The sequence below is a fragment of the Peromyscus leucopus genome, chromosome 12, assembly GCF_004664715.2.
Source record: "Peromyscus leucopus breed LL Stock chromosome 12, UCI_PerLeu_2.1, whole genome shotgun sequence".
Taxonomy (NCBI): Eukaryota; Metazoa; Chordata; class Mammalia; order Rodentia; family Cricetidae; genus Peromyscus; species Peromyscus leucopus.
Window position 1 is genome coordinate 70,876,822 of NC_051073.1, and position 21,960 is coordinate 70,898,781.

The 21,960-nt window shown below is 41.0% G+C and overlaps 1 protein-coding gene across 6 annotated transcripts in view; it reads right to left on the minus strand.

The window, feature by feature from the left end:
- LOC114697100 (LIM domain containing preferred translocation partner in lipoma) overlaps window positions 1-21,960 on the minus strand; it is a 611,216-nt gene that overhangs the window by 271,410 nt on the left and 317,846 nt on the right. Inside the window, exon 1 of one of the 6 annotated variants that reach the window (XM_037209814.1) lies at window positions 30-647. The exons of 4 other annotated variants lie outside the window; for them this stretch is intronic. In XM_037209814.1, the coding sequence (XP_037065709.1) occupies window positions 30-34 (5 nt within the window). In that variant the 5' untranslated portion in view covers window positions 35-647. Of the gene's footprint in view, window positions 1-29; window positions 648-21,960 lie in introns of those variants that run through there. One more of the 6 variants, XM_037209816.1, reaches the window with a different exon arrangement.

Genomic DNA, 21,960 nt, shown 5'->3' on the forward strand with positions numbered 1-21,960 from the left:
CAGACACGTTCTTCCTCTCGTCCACTTACTCCATTCTCCAAGCACTTCAAATTCCTTAAAAAGCTGGAAACACCAATCTTTTATACACATCTTACTCTTAGAATTGTAGGACTTTCTGCTTGAGTCAACTGCTTAGACGACTGAACTGTGGCAAACTCTGTGACCCATACACCATGACATACCCTGCAGCTGGCCTCTAGCTTCTTTGTGACCTCATAGAGGGCAGACTCACACTTGCCTCTCGGGAGGACAGACTCTCTCTACCCACAAAGCTCAGCAGCTACTATCCCTCCCACCTGTCCCTTGCTCGGGTATCTTTAGGTAATTCTGAGCTGCAGCACGGCTTCTCCCAGAAAAGTGTTTTCTTCTCCATTTCACGGATTTCCAGACTACACACGTCATCATAACCCTTCGGAAGGCTTCTCAAAGACCTCCTCAAATTGCCAACATTTGACTTTCCTGTGCTTCCAAGAGCAATGCAAAGTACCCGACCCTGATCCTCAGCACCTGCATTTAACACCACACAGGATATTGTTAATGTAAATGTCACTACAAGCTGGGCTTTAAGTCGAGCACACACAATGTCTCTAGCTCATGGCAGGCACTCAATAAATACTTATGAATTTAATGTATTGATCAACTCCTTAAAAAGCTAATTTGATCTACAAATGTGAAAGAAAAGTGAACTGTATATTGAAATATATTTTAAAAAAAACCCTAGTTATCAAATTATCTCCTTACAGTTTAACCTCTCAAATGTTTTATATGCTTTGACAAAGGTATTATATGCTTTGACTCTACTGTGCCCTGAGGGGTCCATTATGCTGGCTATAGCGTAAGCAAACAAAAAAAATTAAGGTTCTACTTTCTGCAAAGGAATAATTTCTATGAGGCTTTTCAGCAGGTAAAGCAGTAGTAATGTAATGGATCCCTATGGCAGCTACAAGATCCACTCATAAACTCAGTTACAAGGAATTGGTTCCTACAGAGGAACAAACGTATCAACAGATTCTCAAAGGCGTGCCTTCTTAAGGCCTTAATGCCAACAGTACCTCCTAACCTAGATCACTGTCATCTTTGAAATCGGGCACCGATTATGAGTGCCTGGCTATGGCGCTAAAGCCATATGGAGAAAATATAGGTCACTGTCTATTTTTAATTTTTTAATTTTATGTGTCATATCTGATGTGCCTGTCTGATGCCTGTGGTGGCCAGAAGAGGGCATCAGATCATCTTCAGGAGTTAATGACAGTTGAGAGGCATAATAGGAGTGCTTGGAATCCAGCCTGGGTCCTCAGGAAGAGCAGCCAATCCTCCTTAATCATTGAGCCATGTCTCCCATCCCAAGTATTGATATTCATTAGAAAGAGAAATAAAAATATCTTGGTTTGATGTGAGGTGTCTTATTTCAAGGCAGAAGTGAAATTTCTCAAGATCTGGTGTCAAAAGAAATAATACAAAGAATTACAGAAGTTGAAAAAAATCACTATGATTTTACTAATGGAACAATTCCATAGGGTATAAAGAATGTTCTTTTAAAGATTGGTAATGTGAGAAATTTGTATTTGGTAGATTTGAAGCTTTAAAAACCCCTCCAAGAGTGACATCTAAATAGGTATGGGACTCAACTAGATATTAGTAATACTGGGTGACATTAAACACAAGAGGAAGTCTTTCTCCAGCTACAGTCTTCAGTGTGCTCACCAAGCAGGCAGGGTCAAGGACTCTTGATGGCTGACACCTCTCATGGGGACATGAATCGCTCAGACACACTTAAACTTGAGCTCGTAAGCCTTAGTACTAAATTTTCTTTTGCTCCCCAAACGAAGCTCCCCAGTGGCTGCTACCTGGATCCTAAAATCATTCCTTCTCTTACAACTATAGCCATCAATCTCTCTTGTTTCTCGGAGGCTCATGTCAGCTACAAAAATGACCCAAGTTCACGCCTGCCTTGGGGAACATGGACTAACTACCAATGTTAAGTTGTCACAGTGACCTTAAGATTTCTCTTCCGAGGCCAGTTGCCGAGAGGAGCCCTGGACTACCGTCTCAGAAAGCACCGCACAGACACGTCTATCTGCACTTTTGATCCCTGTCACTACATACTTTGGGTTGTGACTTACTGTTTCTTGTCTTTATGTTTCATTAATCTCTGTTTTGTATAAGGTCACATAAAGAACCCCACATACCTGAGTTCTTTCTCATTCCTTATCACTAGCATTCACCTCATCACTAGCGTTCACCTGACACAGGACTCAGAAAACAATAAGGGAAATACAGAAAAAATAAAACACTGTGACGTAAGTCTTTTAGTTGCGTGCTCTGTGGAAAGTCCTGTAGGTTCTATTATCTCAAATAAAGGCCGGGAATTATAAGAATATCTGCTTGACAGTGCAGTAATTGGTAGGGGTAGGTTAGGTGTCTTCCAGTTACGAATATGGTGCCGTGTGTTTCGCCAATGATAGCAGTAATATTCTGTAAGACTGCACTGTGATAAGCACTGTAATAACCACCACAAACACGGTACACAATGCTTTAGATTATGGGAATACATCTACTTGTTTTAACATGAAGAAAAAGAATAGTGCCTGTTTATCTGATTGATTTCATTCTCTAAGAAACTGACTTTTAAAAAGCAGATACTTGGGACTTGAGAGATGGCTGAGTAGTTAAGAGCACTTGCTGCTCTGTACGTGACCCGGGTTTGATTCCCAGAACCCATGTAGCAGCCCACAACCACCTGCAACTCCAGTTCCAGGAGATCTGATACACTCTTCTGGCCTCTATATGTACCAGGCACACATGTGTGTGGTGCACAGACATACATGTAGGCAAAACACTCATACACATAAAAAGTTAATAAAATTAATGTATAAATTAAAAAGTAGATACTTCACAGAATAAGGATATAGTGTTAAAAATTTAATATTCCTGACAACCTTATAAAATAGCATCTATGATCAGATTCATATTAAAGATGTGGAAATAAAGGACCAGAGAGACTAATTTGTATGAAACCATAGTTACAATGCTTAGAAAATTTTAACAGAGCCTCGCATAGACAAACAGCTACAACTCTGGGAAGTCCATAAGATACCAAGATTGGAGCTGGGAGAAGAAGCAGCAGGAAAAGATGCTTACTGCTAAGACTGGGCAAGCTGAGTCTGATTCTTGCCACTGACGTGGTAGGAGGAAAGAATCTGTCCTCACAAGTTGTCCTCTGGCCACCATGAATGCCCCTCCATATACACACATACACATAAAATGAACACATTTAAAATGTAATAATGTTGGGAAAATTAAAATGATAGCAGGAGTCAGGTTTGCTTCTCTTCATGATGTAATTTAACCAGTGAAGTGTTCTTCGCTGAACTGTATGTACGGTGCTCAGAGTTCTGATAATTCATATGGCAAAGTAAGTTTTGTTGTGTTTGTTTTAAATGGTAGTTTTAAAAGATGCACTTTTTGGTAAATATTCTTATATCAGAAATATCATCTCAAACTCATCAAAAACTGTCTGCTCAGTCCCGCTCCCACATTTAAGAATCGAGATATATTAAATTCTCAACCAGGTACGAAAATCTAACGTTAGCTTTAGGAGAAGCAACCAGGACGAGAGCCTTTTCTATTGCCTAGGAAACACGCACAGGATAAACTGAGAAGCAAGCCCAGTATCTGCTTATCAAAACATTAGGAGCTGAGACACTGAGGATGTAAAGCTAAAGCTGGTCTAGAGATTCTCCTCCTAAATCCAAAAAGTCAGTCCTATTATAAAACAATACTTCTCACACATGCATTCATTCAAAGGCCCTTTGTTCCTGAGCCCTCGGGGACACTACGCGACCCCCTAGATGTACCATCTCCTCACAGGACAAAGCTAACTTGCATTTCTTGACAAGAATATGGGTCCAGATTGACAAGCATTTGAAAGTTTCTCAATAAAGGGATTTCTATGCATTTTCTAATGTCAAATATCTGAAAAACAACAACCTTGAAATGTGGTAAAAGTTCCTCTGAGGCTTCAAATACTGAATGTTTCTCATTATTTTACATCTGATGTTTTATTGTTTGTTACTTAAATTCCTTAACCATAGTAAGATGCATTAAGCATTTGTCATGTTTCATAAAAAAAACAATAAAAATTTACTTTCAACAATTCTTAAAACAGCTTGAAATGTCAACTTGAACAGAATCTGAGCAGCAGAGGGACCAGGAAGGGATGCGAGGTTGTGTCTCCCAGGAATGACAGCTCTGAACATGAAATCTCAACAAAATGGCTGCTTAAAGGCAACGCTTACATCCCAGTGTGGGTGGGGGAATCACAGGGTCCCACCCCTAGACAAAGACTGACAAGCAATTCACAACTTCTCAGTGGGAGAATTGGGTTTCCTCAGGGATGAGTCCCTTTATTGGTTATCCAATACTGATGATATGTGTGTGTGTGTGTGTGTGTGTGTGTGTGTGTGTGTGTGTGTGTATACATATATATGTGTGTGTGTATGTATGTACATACATACATACATACATACAGGCAGGCAGGCAAAACCGAACAGACTCAGCTGGTTGCATTTGCACTCTATTCATTTACGTGTATACATAACAACAATGGCTAAAGACAACGAGGCAATGGATTTGAGTGAGGGTAAGAAGGGAGGTGTTGAAGGGAGGAGCAGGAGGAAAAATCAATATAATTATATTTTAATTAAATAAAAATGGATGGGAACGCACCTTAAGACTAATTGGATCACTACTACTTCACAACTGTCTCAAGTGTTCATTACTGTGTTAGTCCCATTTTCAAAAATTTCTAAGTAATGTACATACACTGAAAATTCATATATTTTAAAGTATATTGTGACTTTGAAGCAATGTTTTGCTGGGACAAGAAGTTTCTTGTCCCATATATTCAGATATGCATATGCTTGGAAGGATGTATTCTACCCATATGTGCTGTGGGATGTTCTGTATGGCAAATATGTTGCTCTGATTGGTTAGTAAATAAAACACTGATTGGCCAGTAGTCAGGCAGGAGGAAGTATAGGTGGGACAAGGAGGAGAAGAATTCTGGGAAGTGGAAGGCTGAGTCAGAGACACTGCCAGCCGCCACCATGACAAGCTACATGTGAAGATGCCGGTAAGCCACGAGCCATGTGGCAAAGTATAGATTTATAGAAATGGGTTAATTTAAGATATAAGAACAGTTAGCAAGAAGCCTGCCACGCCCATACAGTTTGTAAGCAATATAAGTCTCTGTGTTTACTTGGTTGGATCTGAGCAGCTATGGGACTGGCGGGTGACAAAGATTTGTCCTGACTGTGGGCCAGGCAGGAAAACTCTAGCTACACATATGAAAGCCCTATTTAACCCAAGAGAATAAACAATGGAGAACATCACGAGAGAAAGACTTCATCACTAGGGTTAGGTACATGAGCTTCCACTAAACTTCTTTAAATACTAGTTTGATCACTGGTGAAAGGAGGAACATAAAAACTTGTTGTTATCCCTCCTTATAGGAGCCAATAAGATGTGGATTTTGTTGGAAAGGCAAACCTTTGCAGTGATCTATTTATATTATAATCCTGTGAGAAGGATCTCTTTTTAAAAGCAAATTTTATCAAGAAACCTAAGTCAGCCAAAATACTATCAACTCCCCTTAAGATTGATGAAGGTTGGGTAGAAATATAGTAGATGAAGGGATAAGGCTGACAGGAATAGTGTTCTCCAGGCCCTGTGACCTTTATACTAACTAGAAGACTAGCTAACACTATTATCCTTCCAGGAGCCAGTGCAAGAAAGATACCCAGTTGATTTATAAATTCAAAATGCAATCTCAGTACAAATGGAAAAATGTGGATCTAGAGGCCAAGAGGAGAGGCACTAGGAAACAGGGGGATCCATTCTCTGAGTTATAGAGCTACCACCGAGGGAAAACAAGCCGAAGATCTCGTTCACATTGACTCCTTAAGTTCTCCCTCCCCCCTGCCCCTCTGACCACTGACAGCCAGTCAGTGACGCCCACCACTTCACCAGGCTCACCCGGTCATCAACGACTCACACAATACAACTGCATTTTCATCGCCGTTCAGCCTCCTAAACGCTTTTAGCCTTCTGGAGAAATTGCATATTTCTGCTTTCCTCTAGCCCGTGGAACCTCTCTCCTTATTCTAGGAAGAAGGTTTGATATTTACACGTATATCTCAAATAGTACCACGGTTCCATTCCAGAAGGGAAATTCGTGATGGATTTTCACAGGACAGCATCACTCATGGAGACGCAGGCGGCCCCCGTCTTTGCTTGACTCACTGCTCTGAGGAGAAGGGACACTGACCTTGTAGTGAATCTGAGAGAAGAGACAGGGCGAAGGTGGTTAAGCCCTTTGCAGGTAGACTGTGACTCCAGCCTGCAATATCATGCTTTTCTCTGTTTCTCTAACTTCTAAAGGATACAAGAGGCAATCTCTTGCCAGGAGAGAACTTCAGGTGGCCAGTGCTGGCTATGACCAGTAAGGCAAGGCTATCTATGCAGAAATCAAGTCCTTCCCTTCAGCTCAAGGCCAAATCCATACATTTCTGGTAATGATAGGCTCACACACTGATGCCATCTGTCTGAAGTCTCTATTTATAGACACAGGTGGAGACCTACACATTCTATTTTCTGAAGTCACAATGAAAGTTCTGCTAAAATTTGTTACTCTGGTTTTCACACTGCTTTTCGGCTAACCTTGAATTATAGATGGTGGCAATGTGCTTTGAACTGGTTCAGAGTATTGAGAAAGACAAGAAACATAACACAGACCTGATCATGACAGCTTCTACTGAATCCCGGGGGAACATCATTGAATGGATGTGTGCATTCCTTACTTCAGACTCCATCGACATTGTCCCAGTGTCTCTTTTACCTGCACCCCCTGATCCACACACAACACTGCTCCCTACTTTTGAGATGAGTGAAGCTATGTAGCAGAGTTTCTTTTTCCATTGGTTAGATTCTTTTTAATTACCTATCAGTGTCTATAGATAGACCCTTCCTTTCTCCAGGATCATGGGTAGCCACATGGCTGAGGAAAGTCTTTCCTGCTCTACTGTTGGTCACACCCCTCAATGCCTACTCTAACCTTCCTTTCTTCCATTCCCTACACAAGGGCCTTCTCCTCCTTGAGAAAAAGCAGAGGACACTTATCTTTGTTATTCTTCCCTTTTTACTACAGAAAAACTGAAACTCCAAAAGAATTGTTTGCAGAAATTTCCATTACTAAACAGGAGACATTGGCTGTCTGTTTTCTGAAAGTGTTTTGTTTATTTGAATCTTAAATCTCATTCAATTTACCCACGTTTTAGAGTCTCAGTGTGATAGAGGAGCATGAAAAATGTAGAGTTTGTCTACACCCATGGCTCTGCTTAAGCACAGAGACTCTAGAAACGTTTGTTTATTTTAATGCATTGCCACAGCTGTGTAACAGGTAATTCTAACTCTGGCCACAACCATTGGATTGAAGACTACACCCAAACCAGACCAGATACCCATGAGCTGTGTTGGAGGATGAATCCCTTCCCAATTTGTACTGGAGAAAAACCAGCTAAAATAATGGCCTCCCTGCCTCGGGCACTTGAGTGTAAGCATCCAGAGAAGGAGTAACCACGAACAGGGATGAAGTGGGGTAAGACAGGGATGGTACAAAAAAGCCACAAGGCCACAGAGGGACATTCGCCTTATGTCCACAAGAAAAATAAAGAGAACCACCAGCAGCAGGGAGGAAAGAGTGAGCAAAGCTAACCGAGTCCTTGTCTAGGGACCAAGGAAATCCCAGGGTTTCATTTCCAAGGGGATAACAATCTAGCTATGTCGGGTCTTCAACTATATACCAAATCTCCATGAGGCTAGGTCTTCTAACTAACACATGTTTTTGTTTTTTTTTTCTTTTGTATTTTTTTCTTTCTTTGTCTGTCTACAGTAAATGTTCACCCTCCAACATCATCTTGACCTCCTGAGCCTCGTGAGGACGCAACTAAAACAAACCTGATGAATATTTCTTTATTCTGGTATAATGTACTATAATGTTAATAAACAGGACTCTGCGTCATATGGCATATGATGGTTTTCAAAACGAATATATTTATTAACATAGTGAATAAAACATACAATAGAGAGGTGACATGAGAGCTTATTTTTCGTCTCTATGTTTGTTAAGACACAACAGATCACCAGTGGTTTTGGGAAATGCCTGGAAGATGTTGTGTAATTCACAAAAGTGACTGAGATGAGCTCAGTGCCTCTCAACTGCATCCAATAAGAACACTTGGAATGGCGTAGGTACAATGGGACTTGGGACATGAACGTCACTTTCTGGACTTTCATACCATACTCAGTACTGAGAATTCAAACATCTAAAAATAAAGTATGATTATGTTAAACCTTTCTTCCTTACCAAAGAATAAGCTAAAGGTATTTTTCATAATGTAGTGCTACATTAACATATTTAATTATGGTAGGTATTTCTACCGTATTAAGCTTCTTGTTCTATCTCACCAGAGTGGTGACTTTTTTTTTTTTTTTTGGTTGGGCAAATACACAATGCTTTATTAAGATGAAAATAACTTTGAAATTCAGAATATAATCTTTTCTGTGACCTGTAAATTCTGGAAATTACTTTGGAATTCAGCACAAATATGGTGGCTTTCTTTTAAAGTTCTGAGAATAAAAGCTGAACCTTCAAAATGGGATGACCATTTTTTTTTGTATTTCTTAGATTTTTATTTTTGAGATTATAATATGGTTACAATATTTCTCCCTTTCCTCTCCTCCGTCCAAGCCCATCTACACACAGAGTGGTGACTTTTAAATAAACAAAACTATTATAAGACTACTCTACTCCTTGTGTACAGTTAGGATCTCCACCCAAACTACAGGGCTATGGAAGATAACCTCCTCCCAATGTTCTCTCTTTGCCACAAGTGTTTGTTTAGAAAAAATGCCTGCATTGATCTGAACTATGCATCCCCAGCAGAATCCTGGATGGATAGCATGACTTACCACGAGGACTAGATGATTAGTGATGGTAGAATTCAACTCCAAATTCACATCCACACAGAAACAGACCAGGGAGGCAGTCCATCTTCATACTTTGTAACAATCAAGGAAAGCTGACGCCCAGCAATAGGATACATTAAATAATGCTATGTTTTGCATTATGCGGTTCTGTGTAAGCAGGAAAACATATATGCCTATTCCTTCTACCTGGCCAAGACAGAAGGGGGAAGAGTGAAATAGAGAAGTAGGTAATAGTGACGCTTTGTGATGTCACAATTACATACCTGCAGCATGCATTGTGTACACTAGGAACATATTAATGCATTACAAAGGGCTACTAATTATTACCTGGGCAATTAGTTTGTGGAAACTGGGTTGAAAGGAAAAGACTTCTCTCTTCCCCTCCATATAGTCTCAAATTCTCTAGGACAGTGGTTCTCAACATTCCTAATACTGCAACACTTTAATACAGTTGCTCATCTTGTAGTGACCCCCAACCATAAAATCTCTGTATTGCTACTTTGTAACTGTAATTTTGCTGCTGTTATGAATCATAATGTAAATATCTGATATACAAGATACCTGATATGCTGCCCCTGTGAAAGGGCCACTCAACTCCCAGGTTGAGAACTGATGCTCTAATGTAAAGAGAATTGAGTATTTCATAAAGCTAAAAACCAGGATGTCCATGAAGTGCCCTAATATATCACATCCAGGCCTGATGAGTGGCCTCACAGAGCATGTGAAAAGTCACTATATTGATTGGAACAGGGGTGATGGAAGCTGTGACATTCAGAGTTAGGACCTGACACAGCTCAGTCCGCTTATGTGTGAGCAGGGTGAGCCATTTGGGCCAGCCATCCTAAAGCTGCAGCCACAAGTACCACATAATCCTCAACAACCTCGATAAATACTGCTCAGCTCATCTGACCTCCCAAATGCTGCTGGAGAGAAACTGCAAAATTATGATAATAGATCATTTGTTTTCAAATCCTCCATTTGAGCCATACTGTTTTATCTTCTCTGTATTCTTTCACTAAGGTCTGAAATTAAAACAAACATCAAAGGAGGCCGTAGGATTTTATTTTATCTGCCACATATTGCTGTCATTAAACACACTTGAAATGAGTGGGTTTAGTTCAAGTAAAACTGCTTCTTTCCCAAACTCAACAAACACGGAGGGGGGAGAGAAGGAAGTGCGTGCTGTATTGAATTCAGAAGTGCAGCACGTTACATTTCAAGGAGATCCATCTGGCAGGCTGACGCGGTAATAAGTTCTTGTAATTGTCAGGTCAGGCAGATTACAGATCCAGGCTGTCAATTCTTCCGCTGAAGTTTTATTTTGTTATTGGTAGCTCATTAAAAACACACACACACACACAAAAACCTGCTTGTTATTCTATAGAGGAAAATCGTCTGCCTTCCTCCATGGCACTGATGAAGGAGGGCAGAGATTCACTCCTCTAAGCACTGATCACTGATCCATGGGGACTCTGGCGCATGGAAGTTCAAGAGACACCAATAAGTTCCGTCTTGCAGACAACCTCAAACCAGAGCAAGGATGGATGCTTACAATCCCAGCTGACACTCAGAAGAATCCAACACAGTGTAATGCCTTAATTCTCTCAGCTATGTCCACCCTTCTCAAATGTATGACCCTACTTCATCTAGATAGTCTGTAGTCTATGAACTGAAGTGGCCAGAGCTATAGGTAGTCAGGCCATTGTGCGTGTGTGCGTGCATGCGTGCGTGTGCATAAAGTGCTCCCATGTTCTATGGAGTCCTTCTAAACTAAGACCAAATGGCCCTTCCTCCCAACTGACTGTGCTTACTCCACACAGGGAACACTCGGGAACCTTCTGTTCTCATCAGACCAGTGTTATCCAGGTGCCGTATCTACTCCCCAAGAGTTTCCTCATCAAGAAGTGTTTCCCTCTTCCACACTTTGTCCTGCCTTAATTACGTCAAACAGAGACTGCTTTACCCAGATTTTTGGCACAAGGAAAGCTTCCTAACACTGTATACAGCAGGTATTCCACAGGGGAAAAACAAACTTTCAACTAGAGAATAACAGGAAAATAGACTTTCTCACAGGCTAAAGGAGATGATGAAAAGGTCTAATTCATCTTCAGGGGAGAAAATGCAGGCTTACTTAAGAACTGATGAGTCTGACGTTAGATTGGGCATTATCTTTCCTTTCTGACAGGGACTGGGTCTGGGAAAGTGACCTGCTTGAAATTCAGGCTGCACAGCACCAATTATGATATGTGGACAAATCATTTCAACTCACAGCTGGTTTTATGTCTAAACCATGGAAAAGAACATCCATATCTTCAAGGGAAACTTCAGTGACAACAGGTAAATGACAATTGCAAACTGCAATATTAATTAAATGCATTTAATTATGTTTATCAAGCAGGAAGCCCAGTCCTTAAAGGTAGGATTCTTACACTAGCTGGACACTGACTATTATGTGGTAACCATGTATTCTGGTAGGGAACATCTAACTTCTTATTCTAGAAAAGGAAGGAAACAGAAAAAGGAATGGCCTTTCTTTTGCAATATCTAGTAACTCAAACCAAAGTGAATGGTCCTCAGTAACCTACATAGCTCTGGAGAGACCTAAGGTACAGAAATGCCATTTACTGGTCCAGCATCAACCAGACAGTCGGTTATTGTGAGAGACAGTGTTTGCAGGGAGGTCTACAGGATCCCACTTTAGATGCCTTCTCCTACACTACATTGAGCAGATTATGAGGCCACCGAAGGATGAGACACGTACAAACCAACGAACGCCACAATGAGACAGAGAATGCCAAGAGACCCAATGCCTTACTAAATTGGAAACGTCCACCGTGATTACCAAAGACCGCTCTGCTGTCTCCATAGGGAGATAGAATGCACTTTAGTGGTAGCATAGGCCAGAGATGCACAAGTGATGGAATATGGTTCAGAGACCCTGGACCACACAGAGGAAGGGAAACCGCATCAACTAGATGTCCGGCTGTGGACGAGAGACTTCCTTCACGCATTTTCCCTCCTAAGTCTGGCCTTGTGAGAAACCAGATGTCCTATCTTGCTTATCAGGGAAACTAGCGTCTAGAGATATGAAGTATTCTCCAAGAAAGCCCACTGTTTCTGAGTGGTGGGATCTGCGTCTAGGTACAGGAGAGAAAACAATGGTTCCTTCTGTTTGCCGGCTGGTAGGTGCTGTTCTATGCTCAGATCCAGCAGACAGAAGGGTCTCGGCGCCTGGGAGGAGGAGGAGGTCAGGAAAAGGGCTGCGGACAGCCAGTATGCAAAGAAGATGGTTGGAGGAACAGTGCTACATTCACATTTTCTAAAGTGGGTTTACGAGAAAGGTGTTTTTCTTTTCTCTAATGAGAAACTGGAGGATGGTTGGTACCTTTTCTTTAGTAAAAATACTGCTCTTCCTGGCACTGACCTATGAAAAGAATAACCAACCATTGGCAAATGTAACTGGACCGTGTGAAGAGTCCAAGGGGCTTGGACAGAGGGACTAAATTGAGGCCTTGTTATTCTGTTTTGGGTGAGACCATTGATTCTGTGAACTTGGAAATATAAAAATGAGAAACAACACTCTCAAAGGCTTGTCTTTCTGAATGTGTCCTGTGTGCTCTAGCTTCAGGCTTCACCACCATCTGTCACTCATAAAAATCCAACTGTGTCACTGACTCCTCCATCTGAACCTCTTTCAATCTGTGCACATCTCATCCTTCTACGCTGCCATGAGACCCCAAAGAGGCCACGTCACACATACAGCTGATGGGATATTTAGGACACAATTGTCACCATCACTGAAGGGCCTTATGGAACTCATACATTCTACATGTGTGAACAAGGAGCTGCCTTCATTCATGATGGGGTCAGTCATGAGATGGAGACTGGGCTACCTGTCATCAGAAGAAACCACTTGTGTTCCCAGAATTCCAATCTACTGCACTGGGAGCCCAGAGATGCGACCAATTAACTAAGTCAGCTCCCTGTGTTACATCTGGGAAGACTGAGGCATAGACAGAGAGGCAAGGAGATGTGTAAGGTCTTACTAAGTAGGTAAGGGTAGAACAGAGCAGATAGAGAATTTAGATATTTTATATTCTTGTCAATACAATACCTGCCTATCTTTAATATGAGACCAATACTAATATCCTTTTAAAATCAAAGCCATATTTCCTCCTACTGTATTTAGAAAAGAGATGCACTGCTGTTCATCCAATGGTAGACAGCATATACTCAAAAACAATTTGCATAGCCATGTTATCCTTTCCGTTCAGCTTTGGACCCAGAGCCCTGCGGAATGATGAGGGACTGCTTCCTCCCTGGCTGCACAGCTCTTGAGTCTTCTGAATCAAAGGCTGCAGCGCTCATTCCAGGTGTTTTACTTACTGACCCATGCCAGTGCTGGCCATAATCCATACCTCTGCCAGTCTGGAACATGCTCTGACATGTGCCCAACACCATGCATCATCATCTCCTAGATGGCTTTGCTCCCATGCCACCTCCTCCTAAGTCTGTCCCCACCAAGCCCCAGGTAAATCAGCAACCATCAGACCATCCCTTTCCCTCTATGTTTTATCTTCACTTTTCCCTCTAGCGTTTAATTAGACTTTAATATTTGATTATTTGCTTCTTAATCCCTTCCCACAGGAAAATAAAGTCCTTAAGGACAAACATTTTGCTTTATTTGTGGCTGTATCCTCACCGCCCAGAAAACAGCTTGGCACCCAACAATGTTCAATAAGTACATCATAAAAGGAGATAAATGATTCCTTTGGTTAACTCCTGTTTGAGTTCCAGAAATAAGATGTGACTGGAAGAATTTAATATCCTAAAAAGTAGCACAGCAGTGAAATCAGTTTTCAAAGTAGGTTGCAGATTTACGATAAGAGCAAAATAATACATGTCACTATAGATTTGGACTGTGAGTCACAGAATATAAAACTTGGAGTCAGTTGTGCTGGACTAGAATGAGAATAACTAGATGAGGAAGGCCCCAGGCCTGGCAGTGCCACTAATGTGCTGAGGGACAGAAGAAAAGGTTCTATCCACGTGGGACTTCCTACTTGCATGATTTGGTATGAATTCAACTACCACTCATTCCAAAGCCAGTCTTTGGGGGTTTGTTTACAGGACAGATTTCACTGTTGTCAACTCTATTCGCAAGTTAAGAAAGAAGTCACATTTGAAATTGCGTGGCATTTCCAGAAAACATTATGCCACATCACTAACACAGAAAGTAGGGATGGAAGTTTCTTCCTCTTCACACACCAGTGGGTGTGAGATATCATCAACTACAACAGAAAGGGGAAAGGATTCAGGATGTTAAACTCTTCCAGAAAGAAAGAAAGAAAAACAAAACAAAACATCACATTCACGAATGAAGAATAACTTGCTGTTTTCCTCTAATGCCTCCATTTCCGATGCGGATACCCAGGCTCACAGATGCAGGGGATGTGATACTCTGCTTTTTCCTGAGTAGTAGAGATGACCTTTCAAAATGTACCCCCTCCTAGTCCCCCAGCCTGCAATCCCATGGAGATCAAAGCCAGCTTGCTATTATGCAGTAACATTTCTGTGATCAGATACAGTGTGGGCTCCACGATTCTATCTGTGTCAAGACATTTTCACACATGTGACTCACTCGGCAGAGGCTCAGGCAGGGCACACCGCACCGACACCATCTCTTTTGAGGTTGATCCCACCTCAGCAGAGCTACAAGCGAACATCCTGTGTCGCTGCCTTGCTTTGCAACACAACAGTGTAATTGGAACTGACTGAACAATAAATCTTTGCTTCCCTATTCTATCGGGAGAATCTTTCAATTTATTTCTGTTCTCCAGCTCATGTGTATTACAAGTCATTCTTAGACAAGTGTACAAGTTAACCACCTACTGTTACATAAAAGGCATCAGGAAACAGAGGCAATTATTAGACTTCCTAAATCTGTTCAGAATCCCAGGGAAACTGGGTATTGCTCCTGGGTTGACTATATGAAGGTCACATGCCTCCTCAGTCAGTCTATGTCAGCTCCAGGAAAGCACAGCACAGTGTGCTGCAGTGTAAGAGAGGTACAGAATCACTTTGTCCTTGTCCTGGCTACAGGCTGCTTCCAAAAGCTAAGGCAACTTTGCACAGTATCAACAATATGGTTTGCATGCAGCTTAGAATGTACCGCCACAGTCCATAAACTAGAAATTTGGTCAGTGTGGTACTATTGAGGTGGAGGAACCTTCAGAAGATGGATCTTAGTGAAGAAATTAGATGACTGAGTGAATGCTCATGGAAGCAAACCCTGTCTCTGGGTGTAGTCATATGAGTTCTCTGTCTCCAAAGTGCTTCCTCTATGGTGTCATTTACCACTAGACAGGTGTAGAAAACTGACTGTGCTTGTTAACAGAGCCATGTTTTTTGGATCTCAACCTCCAAGATTTTTTTTTTAAGCCTCCGGTATTCTGTTACAGTAATAAAACATGGACTAGTAGAAAGCAAGGAACATTTTCATAAAAGCTTACTACCATGAATAGTATTCCCACAGGGCCAGCACAACTCCAACTCAGGAGAAAGAAGAGAAAAATGATGCAAACATTTATGGCATGCATGATATTGAAATGTATTCCAAAAACAGGTAGTAAAACAAGGCATTTCATTTTCCCACAGAAACTGATGCAAACCGCTGTTGGCTACCAGGGACCTGCATTTGGCCTCAAGGAGATGTTGCACGACAGATTACATATTCCTGTACTAAATATATGAACTCCCTGTTACTATCAACATAACCTCAGGATGCTTTATCAAAGTAGAAAGCAGACTTCCTGTCTGATCCCTTCATCTCTTTTTAAATGTACCATTTTAAAAGGCTATAAAGCCCCATAGCCAGGCCTGTGATAGGTAGGACAACACCCTAGAAATAGCCAAATTCTAATTACCAGATCTTGTGGACACACTATTTTATTTGTCAGAATGAGCACTGAAGATGTGATTAATTATAAAGAACCTGAGATGAGGAGAAAGACCTAAATTACTCAAATCTAATCATAATTGGCCCCCAAAGCAGAAATGCTCCCATTATGGCCAATGCAGCCATAGAAAAGGAAGTGTAGTCAAAGTATTGCGGCTTTCCACATGGAGGAAGAGGCCATGAACCAAGGAATGTAGGCAGACTCTAGAAGCCGGAAAAGGTAAGTACAAAAACTTGAACTACTTCTACAAATATTTTAGCTCTATTTAGAGATTCATTTTAGCCCTTTGAAACCTGGATTACCCCAAAGATAAATAAAAAGTAAAAGTAAAAAGAAGTAATATTCTTTTATGCAATTAAGTTTCTAGTGTATTGTTGGAAATTCACCTACATACCAGTCACACCAGGCTTTTCTTCTGAGTCAAGAGCATCTACTGATCCTCTTAGAATACCATACATAGTACGCATAGGTCTATCAGCTGGCATTTAAATCAGCAATGTACATGATTTTCCAATGCAAATATGCAGGGGAATTCTCAATGCCTGAGTTTATCCCATGCTGGGTGACTGGCCCATGGCATGTAGAAAAAGCTCTTAGGTAGAAATCAGCTCAGCTGTACTACAAATGTGTGTTCAGCAAAGATGCTGAGTGGCAGGATAAGATAAAATAATTCAGAGCAGTATTAGATAATGGAGGTAGAAACAACTATAGAAACTATGGAGTAAATCCCTTTTTTGAAAGGTAGGGTCACTAAAACCTGTGAAGGGAAAGTCTTATGGACATAATGCAATAAGTGTTTGCTTTACTGGTTAATATTCAAACTATGAACATAAATTGTCCCATCCCATTTGCAAGGACTTCCAAGATGATACCATAGGTTTCAGGGTTGTCGATTTATTGTTCTTCAATTCTCATACACTGTTTCTAACACAAAGCTGAGCTGCTCATGGTTACTAGACATGGCTTACGCTGACCACCTCTGCCCTCAGATCCCTCAGTCACTATTACTGAATGCTTATCCTTGAATGGGCAATGAAAGCCAAGCTCATGCAAAAATTATCTCCTCGACTAAAAATGACTCTGCAAAGCCACTACTTTCTACCTCAACCCCTAACACATACCGTGGTGCTTTGAATGAGAATGGCCTCCGTAGACTCATATGTTTGATTACTTGGGTCCCCAACTGATAGAACTGTTTGGGAAGGTGTGGGCTTATTGGGGTTTATGTGTCACTGAGGGTGGGTTTCAGGATGTCAAAAGACTCTCTGCCACTCCCAGTTTGCTTTCTCTGCCTCCTCCTTGTAGGTCAAGATGTGAGCTTTCAACTGTCCTACTACCGTGTCTCTGCTCTTCCATCAGGGGACTCTAACTCTCTGAAACCATAAGCCCAATTAGATACTTTCTTTTATAATTTCCCTTGGTCATGGTTGCTGTGGATATCACTCTATATAAATAAAACACTGATGGCCAGTGACCAGGCAGGAAGTATAGGCGGGACAAGGAGAGAGGAGAATTGGGGAAACAGGAAGAAGGAGGGAGAGACACTGCAGCCACTGCCAGGACAAGCAGCATGTAAAGACTCCGGTAAGCCACCAGCCACATGGCAAGGTATAGATTTATAAAAATGGGTTAATTTAAGATAAAAGAACAGTTAGCAAGAAGCCTGCCACAGCCATACAGTTTATAAATAATATAAGAGTCTGAGTGATTATTTTATATGTGGATTGTGGGACTGCGGGGCTTGGGGAACCTGGAGAGAAGCCCTCCAGCAACACATGGTGTTCTAGCAAAGCAATAGAAAAGTCACTAACACACATACCTACAAATATTCTTTATTGGTGTGTGCTACACTCCATGTTAAAACATAAGGCCTCTAAAGAGAAGGTTAATTTTGCACAGCCTAGTAACTAATATAGAATTTGTTTCAAATGTATCTTTAGTTAGAAGAGAGGTCCAAACATAAACAATATATGTATATACTGGGTAGTTTATAATCAACCCAGCTTATTATTAGGCTTTATTTAAAAAGAAAAAGAAAAGACCACTTGGTCTCTATCCATTAGTTTATACTTTGAACACTTTTTATCTACATGGAAGTTTCTGCAGTTACTTTGAGAATGCCTCTTAACACAATTTCCTTCTGTAAAGCAAAAAGTTCCCTGAGGCTCACTAAGGGACTCTCAGACAAAACATACATCAGCAGCAGCCAACATCTGGTGGTGTGATTAAAGCCCTTTGGTCATGCACTTCAACTCATTTAAAACACAACATTGGGGTTTGGCAGCAAATAGACCCCATCTTCCTTCTAGGAGAGAAAGGAGTAGCCTTTCTCACTGGGGATTTTGTGTGCTATCACTAATCAGTAGCTCTTCCAATTAACTGACTAATAACCACAGGTTAACCATGGGTTAACAAACTAGGAAAGTCTTGCTTTACTAAGATTCCAACTACCAAGTAACAAGAGGTAAGGCCTTAGCCACTGGGGTGATATCCAAAGGTGTGTTTGGTTTTGCTAGTAACTGCCTTATATTGAATTCTGCCTTCTAAATTTTACATAAATAGCTATTTCTAACAAGCGAGTTTTGTTAAAAAAAAAAAATGTAGAGTCTGTTAAATGGGGAGGGGTGGTCTGTGATGATTCTAATAAGGTACAATTGTCTTTGAGGTATTTTGGTAAAATATATATCCCAAAGCATCCCATGGTAAGAGACTGGATTCATAAGACCTTCAAAGATCTTTGCAAATTTCGTAGCACTGAACCAAGGGTTGTGAAACAACCATCCACACAACCTACCACAGTCAGCTTTCTCTTCCCTTTCCTACTATGTAGATCCAAATCAAATCTATTCTGATTCTTCTAGGATAAGACATACCATGGCTGTCAATTTTAACATTAATGATTCTACCTGTTCTATCTTTGGTCTTCCTCATTACGGGAATTAAAAAATCTGTAATCTCTATTTAATGCAGTAAAATAAAATAGGAAGTATAATGAAAAGCTCAATGAAGCAATCTCTGGATAGAAAGTGTAAACACCTGAACTCTTATGGAATAACTTGATCTACTCAGCAGGTAAAACTCCATCAGTCCAACATAAAGATCACCTCCCAGATGTCTACAAGAGGCCAAGAGAAGGTGTGTGAGACATTTCTCCTCACTCTGCCTTTGGCTTCTGAGATAGGCCAGGCAGGTTGTCTTTCCCACAAAGTGAAATCCACATAGGATGTTTTGTCTAAGCCCTTAAGGAACCGGAGAGACCAGGTCCTAGTTTGTCAATGGAGAAATGGTGGCACAAAATGGCTAGTTTGCTTGCTTTAAAATATATGGAGACTTAGAAGAAGAGTAAGACTAAGAATTCACAGTTTTGTTGGCTACTGTATACTTTATCATATTCTCTTTCGTTTCACCTCTCTTCTATTTTCCTGTGGGCCAGGCATTGTTGACCTGCAGAAACCCAAAGGTAGTGGGTTAGTGGGGATGTTATTGCAGATTCTGCATTACAATGGCCCCTTTCTATTGCTGCTTGATTTTAAATGGTCCTGTTGCCCCATGGCTCTAGAAGGATGTACTACTTAGGTGATTATGTCATGAGGATGCTAACCTATTCGTGGATTATTTACAAGTTCACAGTACAAAGAACAGAAGGAGCTAGTAAGAGAAGGGTCTTGTGTGGAGGAAGGAGGTTGCTGGGGGCAGGTGGCCTATTAAAAAATCTGTTTTATCTCAGCCCTCTTTCAATCTCCCTCTCTGCCTCTTGGTTGACCCGAGGTAAACAGCTTTCCTCTACCATGCCCTTTCACTACACTGTGTTGTGGGATGGTCTTTCTGTACACTGTGAATATGTGTTGCTACCATTGGTTAATAAAGAAGCTGCTTTGGCCTATGGCAAGACAGGTTATAGCCAGGCAGGAAACCCAAACAAAGATACAGGGAGAAGAAAGGCAGAGTCAGGGAGATGCCAGCCCACCACGCTACCCAAGGAACAACCTGCCAACAAACAGGTAACACCAAGGTCACATGGCAAAATACAGATTAATAGAAATGGGTTAATTTAAGATGAAAGAGTTAGTTAACAAGAAGCCTGAGCCAGAAACCAAACAGTTTGTAATTAATATTAAGTCTCTGACTGGTTATTGGGGTACCAGTGGGCAGGAAGGATTTATCTGGCTACAACACTGTGTCTGCCTTGCTGCTGGCCTAAGAACAAGAGGAAAGAGCCAACAATGGACAAAATTTTTCAACCTCAAGTCAAAACAAAACCTTCTCCCTCTTAAGATGTATCCCTCAGGTATTCTATAACAATGATGGCTCCCCACTAGGAAAAGGATTATTTGGTCCCCTCCTAAGTGTCCAGTGATACAGACACTTAGAATAGTGGTTCCCACAATACCAGAGCAAAACAATGTTCAACTGTACTCTGGAGCCCAACTCCACATTTCAGCCATATGTGTTCCACATGAGCCAGCTTATATACTGACTCTCTCCACTAGTAAGCTGATCTGAATATAGTTGCCAGCTATGCAGGACCATAGAGAGACCAGAAAAAATTGAAAGAAAGGGATTGAAGCACTGGATTCTATAATGTAGTGGGTATTTTTTGTTGTTTTGGTTTTAAGAAAGCAGCTGTGTTGGTTCATATTTCTTAGCTACAATATTAGCATATAACAGATTATTCAACAATTAATTTACAAGTGCTAAGAAAGCAAGGCATCATGTATTCTCAGTGGCCTTTGTGTGGACTGAAGCAATTACAAGTCATGAGTGATATTATATATCACTTTGAACAAGCCTAACAGTTAAATAAAACAAAACAAAATGAAAACAGGGATTCCAGAAGACAGGGCAATCCTGTAGGATCTTTTGAGTTCTGTTTGGTATGATTATATCATATGTGCCTAACTTTGTTATTGCCTGCATGGATGAGTTACGGGTATTGAGGCATTTGTCCTGTGGACAGATAGAGGAATTTAATATTGTAGGTATTTTCTGTTTCCTGAGATCCTGGGCATAGAGTTATCACTGTGTATAAGACAGACAGAAAGGCAGAGGAGGGAATGAATTTGCAGAAACTACCCACCATCTTTTTCAGGTCCATCTCATGACATCTGCCCTACACTGCCTAACCTTCACCTAAACCAAACATTTCGGGTATTCATAACCCATTTGCTTAGATGTCATCAGATAATGGCTCCAGAAACATAGTAGAGCATCATCCTCATGGACTCCCTCACCCTGTTCATGAACCCAGCTTCCTTGATTATCATTTGTCCCATAATTCACACATCTACTTCTTATGTTAGAAGTCTATTACAGCATTGGAATGGGCCAATTGTTAACTATCTTACTTTGAGTTTAGTCTGAATCCCCTGAATAACATGAGATTACCAACTGTGATACTGCTGAAGAACGGAGTCATTAAAAGAAAAATAAGTTTAGCGATTGAAACAAACACTCAAATAACTGTGGTTTACCCTATTTGTGAATTAGACTCTGGTTAAAGGAAAACCAAGGACCAAATGGTAATCGCTTGAAGATATCATCAAGTGGAATACAAAACTGTTATGCATTTGTAAACAGGAACTGAGACCTTCCTCCATTTCATTAGTTTCCAAATACAAGCCATTATTTCCCGTACTCATTGGTGTCACCCAACTTTAATTACTCAGCTGCCTTCCACAAATGTCTGTAGATGATTTTAAGCATTTTCACATTAAGGGTAAAATCATAATGTCCCCTGTGAACTTCCAGGGGTTCAGTGAAATGGTAACTTTTCCTTTCTCTGAAGCCTCCAGGCGGTAGTCTTGACAATGTCTAGGGACGGGCTCAGTGTCACCACTCCTAAGGTAACGCAACAGCTTCAAAGTCCCTCAGTTCTGCCCATGCCGCTGGCAAGACAAAAAGATGGAGGGGGCAGGAGAGTGCTGCCTGATGGCAGAGATGTGACCTGAGACAC